At 41.0% G+C, this 7,375-nt stretch overlaps 1 protein-coding gene across 1 annotated transcript; it reads right to left on the reverse strand.

Annotated features, from left to right (window-relative positions):
- Positions 1–4,659: 4,659 nt before the first annotated feature.
- On the reverse strand, positions 4,660–6,813 carry LOC137271943 (uncharacterized). The gene is made up of 2 exons (XM_067804325.1): positions 6,721–6,813; positions 4,660–5,523 (listed from the first exon to the last, which is right to left on the reverse strand). The coding sequence occupies exons 1-2, from the start codon at positions 6,811–6,813 to the stop codon at positions 4,660–4,662; spliced, it is 957 nt and encodes a 318-aa protein (XP_067660426.1).
- Between the last annotated feature and the right edge of the window lie 562 nt (positions 6,814–7,375).

A 7,375-nucleotide genomic window follows, 5' to 3' on the forward strand; every position in this document is an offset into this window, starting at 1 on the left:
ATGACGAAAGCGTGGCATCCGAGATCGAAAAACCTGTTCATTCACGACTGTCAAGTACCCCACCACCCTTGGGGATTTTACGGGACGCTTTAATTACCCTGCATCGTGTTCGCACCCAATCGAGGTGGTTCCACGGTGATTGAATTAATTAGGGGGAAGCGCTTCAGTTAGTACCGTGGAGCGCACCGTCTCGCGGACAAGAGACGATAGGCCGTCTCGCGTACACGTTACGTCTCGGACTGGTAATGTGGAAAGTGTCAAGATTTGTTCCATAGTTGAGTTGAACAGTGTTAATGTACACATGAACATGCTGTTCCAGAGATAGATGGTGATTTGATGGTGAATTGGATATTCCATCCACACCACAAAGAATCTGACAGAGAATCCAAGCAATGATCCACAACATTAGCACATAGCAACATGCAACTGGCCACGATTATGGCCACATTTTCCTGCAGGTCAGACAGACTTAAGAGCTGATTGGTGCAGGAATCCCCAGGGAGATTGTTGATTGTTACATCACAATACCCACATGCATAGGGCAGGGTGCAGTGAGTGCATTTCCATCCTCAATGATTCATCATATTGTCTCACATTCAAAAACTGGAGCCCTTTTCTACTCTCCACTGCCCACTTTTCAGACCATTTCAAATGGAACAAAACTAAAGAAAGCAAAGAAAGCACAGTGCTGTGTTGGTCAAGGAGAAATGAAGATGGTTCGTCGAGTTCAAAATCAGCTATATTGGTGACTAGGAACATACTTCATCAATGATGAGCACAGGATATCCTCTTACCTATGATATCCAGAAAAATACCAAACAGGTGTTTCCACAAATGACTATTTCAAACTTGGGCATCAAGGATGTACATTATACAGACTGTCTTGCATTAGGGATTTACAGCATGCAAATTCCTCTGTCCTATACACCTAAAAATTGACAACAGGTGCAATGAAATTGATCCGTGCATCTGGTGGGACGTAGAAGAAATCCAAATACTTTTTTCACAATGTTGATCTAGTAAAAATAAGTTATCACTAAGGCCGCTACTGACCGGGTTATGATATCATTTGCAGTTTAATTACTGTGATGATCATGATACACAATACAACAACAGCAACTGAATTGAAACAATATTATAACATAGTAATAATAATATTTAAGTGTGTGACACCCCCATTTTGTAGTCCAGGACCCTTGAAAATTAAAAAAATGAGTCCCAGGGACCCTCAAAGACAGGACTCAAGGTAAATCCCAGTTGCATGTTTAATATTTCGCTATAATCAGCCTAACAGCCACATTTACAGGTCAGACAACCTGCCACAAGTAGTCACTACATCATTCCCACACTTTACCTGCTAAGCGGAGTCTGCACTATAATCCAAGGAAATCACTGTTTGGAGAATTTATCTGAACTGAGACTAACAATACCTCAGCCTGAAGTAAACTGAGAGCAAATGGCCAAGAGGCTGCAGCAGTGTGGGGGAGGGAGGGAGGCAATACACCCTCCGTAATCCGACACTGTCTTTCTTTGTCCCACAAATACATACATTCATTCACTCTGGCCAAACACTAATTAGGCGGCTTGGCTGTTGTGACAGCTAATGACTAACTAGGACTATTGTTCAGCTTGGTGGTGACAGAGGGTGATTAGGAAACTAGAGAGCCTCATCACAGGCTTGGGTGATGTCTTACAGTCAAGTTTCTTTGTGTTATCTGATCAAGATTCTGTCACTATGGATAGTGAGAATAGTGTCTTTTCATCTTGTTTCGAATCAGCATATCATTTACTGATAGCAAGGTGTCTAATGTGCTAGCTATGTCAATAATTTGCATCAGGTAAACTCATTTGGCAAATAGATGTCAGGTCTTACCTCAAGAAATACTGAAATTGACCATTGTGTTTTGTTTTGGTTGAACTTGTAACACTGCTCAATTGTCAATACCACTTGCTGAGCAATAAATGATGATAAGTGGAAGTTTGTTGTTAAAAGTCACACTCAGCAATACCCAAGCTATGAAATGACTGCCTTGTGAATATTCCCCATACAAGATGTTTGAAGCCCATTTCTGGTGTCTCCAGCTGAAATATTGCTAAAAGTGGCACAAAACCATACTCGCTCTTGTGAATACTGAAGCCTGTACCCGCCAATGAGGCAGTTGAGTATGAATCTTTGCATATGGGATAAAATGAAATGCATGAACAAACCTACCAGTATGTGCTGACTGACAACTATTTGCAGAGCAGTTTGTCAGATAGATCTTAGCAACTTTAGGATGAAAAAATAAAAAAATAATCACTAGATGAAAGAAGGTATTTTTCCAAACTGAAAACCTTTTAATAAATCAATACCAATATTGCATTTGAGAACCCGAGGATGTTTTTTCAGCACAAATGTCAGATAACAATAATCGAAGGGATAAATAAATTTAAAAACAGAAAATTTTGCATACTCATTTCTTCCTGGTACAAATGAACTCCCAATTGCCCCCTCTGATAACTTTACAAATCATTGTTCTTACACTGCAAATATGTTATATATGTTTGCTTTTGGATTCAGTCAAAATATTCATTGCTGCCTCAGGCTTGGAAGAAGTGAATTAATAATCTTCACATATCTTATTGACATGTTTCAAGATGTTTTTTCTTGTACATCAACACCAACTGGGCAGTGGGGTAGCCAGCTGTTTAAAGCATTCGCTTATCACACTTAAGGCCCAGGTTCGAATCCCTACATGTGTACAATGCATAAAGTCCATTCTGGTGTCCACCGCCATGATACTGCTGGAATATTGCTAAAAGCAGATTAAAACCAAACTTACTCACTCAACACCATATTACAAGTTTATGGTGGGCTCATCAAGACTGTCAAACATACTTGACATGTTTATCCATTTCAACATACGGTCCATGTCTGGTCTGATATATGCTCCTTGAGTCTGTGTAAGAGGTTGTTCAAACCTTTTAATAAATCAATACCTATATTGCATTTGAGAACCCGAGGATGTTTTTTCAGCACAAGTGTCAGATAACAATAATCTAAGGCATAAATAAATTTATAAACAGAAAATTTTGCATACTCATTTCTTCCTGGTACAAATGAACTCCCAATTGCCCCCTCTGATAACTTTACAAATCATTGTTCTTACACTGCAAATATGTTATATATGTTTGCTTTTGGATTCAGTCAAAATATTCATTGCTGCCTCAGGCTTGGAAGAAGTGAATTAACAATCTTCACATATCTTATTGACATGTTTCAAGATGTTTTTTCTTGTACATCAACACCAACTGGGCAGTGGGGTAGCCAGCTGTTTAAAGCATTCGCTTATCACACTTAAGGCCCAGGTTCGAATCCCTACATGGGTACAATGCATAAAGTCCATTCTGGTGTCCACCGCCATGATACTGCTGGAATATTGCTAAAAGCAGATTAAAACCAAACTTACTCACTCAACACCATATTACAAGTTTATGGTGGGCTCATCAAGACTGTCAAACATACTTGACATGTTTATCCATTTCAACATACGGTCCATGTCTGGTCTGATATATGCTCCTTGAGTCTGTGTAAGAGGTTGTTCAACTTACAGAGATGCCACAGTGAAGTAAACACAAGCCAGATTCCACCAACACAAGAACAAAAACACAATCTACTCCATCTCCACATGTTGTCATCATCCAGTGTCTTGCCCTGTATACAGACACGTTTCCTCACACCTCTCACCATGCATTGGCTACCACTAACACAACATCACAGGTATGGCCTTGTTGAGTTAACATACTGGTGTATTGAGCATCATTGCCTATGACTTGTCTCCTACAACTTTTTAAGAACTTTCACACTACACTTTCTGCCAAATTTCCACATTTATGCAACTGTAATTTTGTAACACTAATGCTCCTTTTCAGGTAGCTATATCTTTGGGTCAAATCATCGGTCTTTCGATCAAAAAGTAAATGGCCTTCCAGGGCTCGTGTATGAAATATCTACTATGTCAGATGTTATATCTGCAAAATCATCATCATCATCAAGACTGCTCACATGATGCTGAAAGTTAAAATGATTTTTAAAATGGTATCCCTACAAAATAAAAATAAAATGCAATCCAAAAGGATCCTCGTACAGGCAGTCTGGACTTGCCTAATGATTCTAGACTTCATTTGACTGCTTTATTTACTATCTGAGAGACATACTAAGATTTTGTTAATTACAGCAGGAAGGCCATGACAGTACATTATCAAAACCATTTATCGAAACGACTGTAAATTAATATGCAACATTGTGAAAATTAAACACAATTACATATGGGACTGGGGTTTGAGCAAAAAATAATTTATTAAAACCATATTTTCCCCATAATTACTTCTCATCTTGCATGTATTTCATATTTAAAAGTTAAAAAGTAAACACAATTACATACAGACCTGGGGTTTGGGCAAAAAAAATGATTAAAACCATATTTTGTCCATAATTACTTCTCATCTTGCATGTATTTTATATTTAAAAGTTAAGGTTAACAGTTGAGATGGACTGTTTCATTATGGGACAATATGGAAAGAATATGGAATATAAGCAATGGTGTCTCCACTGACAATTATCATCTGACAAGATGTTCTGCACTAAGTCCCTGAGTTGTCAATAACCAAACATCCCTCTTATAGTGTCACCTGATTTCTAAGGGTTGGACAAGGCAGAATTGGGGATGGGGTGAGGCTGTAAAGATGGGAGATGGGTTGGAAGTCGAAGAAGGATGATATATGGGCTGGAAGGCAAGGAAGGATGGAAGATGGGGTGCAATGTGAGGCAGGATGGGAGATGGGTGAGGCAGGTGAGGCAGGATGAGAGATGGGTTGGAAGGCAAGGAAGGATGGAAGATGGGGTGCAATGTGAGGCAGGATGAAAGATGGGTTGGAAGGCAAGGAAGGATGAGAGATGGGTGCAAGGTGAGGCAGGATGGGAGATGGGTGAGGCAGGTGAGGCAGGATGAGAGATGGGTTGGAAGGCAAGGAAGGATGGAAGATGGGGTGGAAGGTGAGGCAGGATGGGAGATGGGTGAGGCAGGTGAGGCAGGGTGAGAGATGGGTTGGAAGGCAAGGAAGGATGGAAGATGGGGTGGAAGGTGAGGCAGGATGGGAGATGGGTGAGGCAGGTGAGGCAGGATGAGAGATGGGTTGGAAGGCAAGGAAGGATGGAAGATGGGGTGGAAGGTGAGGCAGGATGGGAGATGGGTGAGGCAGGATGAGAGATGGGTTGGAAGGCAAGGAAGGATGGAAGATGGGGTGGAAGGTGAGGCAGGATGGGAGATGGGTGAGGCAGGATGAGAGATGGGTTGGAAGGCAAAGAAGGATGGAAGATGGGGTGGAAGGTGAGGCAGGATGGGAGATGGGTGAGGCAGGTGAGGCAGGATGAGAGATGGGTTGGAAGGCAAGGAAGGATGGGAGATGGGTGAGGCAGGTGAGGCAGGATGAGAGATGGGTTGGAAGGTGACACAGGATGTCAGAAGATGTTATGGATATACACTGAAATGTAAACATAAAAGAAATGATACAAGTCATATGATACAATTAGAAACAAATTCAAGCTCAAAAGTAACTCACCACCTCCTTTCCCATCTTGCAAATATAAGTGAAGACAGAATGTTCCTGAATGGTAAATGTTATACAGAATCTGACCATCTCCATGAGCAGTTGGAGTGGACCAGGTGACTCAAAAGTGAACAATGTCTAGATCAGAGCTACTACTGGACTCAAGGCAACAGACAAATAGAAGCAGATAAATGATACATTCAAATTAATCACACTTCTCTCTATATAAAAACAACAGAATGAAATGTATTCTGTCAATTCATATGAAGCACATTTCCATGCCCTGGATGACTGAATAAAACCAGAACAATCAATAGAACAATAATGCTTGAATCCCACGTGAACTATTCCCCAACTAGTCTTCTGGGAGCATCCCTTGTACATGTCACCCTGAACATGCCACAGCGTATGCGCCACCCTGTCCTTTCTCAACTGCATCCCAAACCTGGCTATTGATTAACAGCCCATGACACACCCAATGCTGGCTGTTGTAAAAACAACAGAATGAAATGTCGATTCATCGGAAGTACATTTCCATCCTTTGGAAGACTGAATAAAACTAGAACAATCAATAGAACAATAATGCCTTTAATCCAACGTTAACTAGTCCTCTATATCTATCTACTGGATATTTAAATCAAGCACATATCCATGCAACTACCGCTTGCTCAAGGTGCTGGTATTTGTTTGCCTCAACCACTGGATGTCAATCTCAATGTCACTTCACATTATCACCCTTTCTTTGGATTATACAACTCAAGTTTTTGTGGCTCTCTTATTTATGCAAGGTACCCAATTCACAGGGGTGGACTGGGACACATAGCCTCAGTACTCTGTTCAAGTATAGTCCATGTTGCTGTACCTGTTACTAGATAACTAGATGCTTGCAAGCATTCATGTGGCCATCATCTGGTCATATAAGAACAGATTCATGGTTCTTTTAAGTGAACAGGGTTGTGTGCTGTACACTAGGGGTTGTGCACTGTACACTAGGGGTTGTGATAACTCTGAAAGAGTCTGAACATAATGTTGGCACCAACGTTTTTCACTTGGTCACAGGGGGGCTCAATCCCAGCACCTCAACCTTGGTGGATCATTTGCCTGGCACTTTAGCCAGTTTGCCCATCTCACCTCAATACCTTGAATGCACATCTCATCTTGTGGGGGATGTCCCCTGTACATGCCCTGCTGAACATACCACCCTGTATATGCCTTCCCAAACATGCCCCCACATACAAACCACTCCAAACATGCCACCCTGATCATGCCACCACATACATACCACCCTAAACATCCCATCCTTACTCACCTGCAGCCCAGGAAGACTCAAGGCTTGTCACAGTCTGAGATTACATATTGACTACCCATCCAATTAACGATCTGTTCCAGTTGATTGGATTGTAATTACAAGCTCCCTCCCCTCCAGCAGGACAGTAGACTCTTCCACCAACACTTGTACAGAAGTATAGCTGTACCAAGTTCATACAATATTTTTCAGCGAATTAAATAAGGTCATTGGTGTGGAAGAGTGAAGGGGCAGCACAAGCGACACTGTCTTTGTAAACACACATAATTAAAACACAGATATCATTTATTCATGTTATGTAAAATGCATTACTGATTAAGAAAAAACAAATAAACAAAATTATAAGTGCATATTCGCCAATCAAAAGTACAGTATTTTGTACTTGGGTTTATTTCCCTCGCAATGAAGAAACTCTGAAGTCAGAGCTGGTGGGAATGCACTCAAGTGTGATGAAGCTTTTTCATTGGCCACTGATGCATT

The sequence above is a fragment of the Haliotis asinina genome, chromosome 2 (genome assembly GCF_037392515.1).
Source record: "Haliotis asinina isolate JCU_RB_2024 chromosome 2, JCU_Hal_asi_v2, whole genome shotgun sequence".
NCBI lineage: Eukaryota > Metazoa > Mollusca > Gastropoda > Lepetellida > Haliotidae > Haliotis > Haliotis asinina.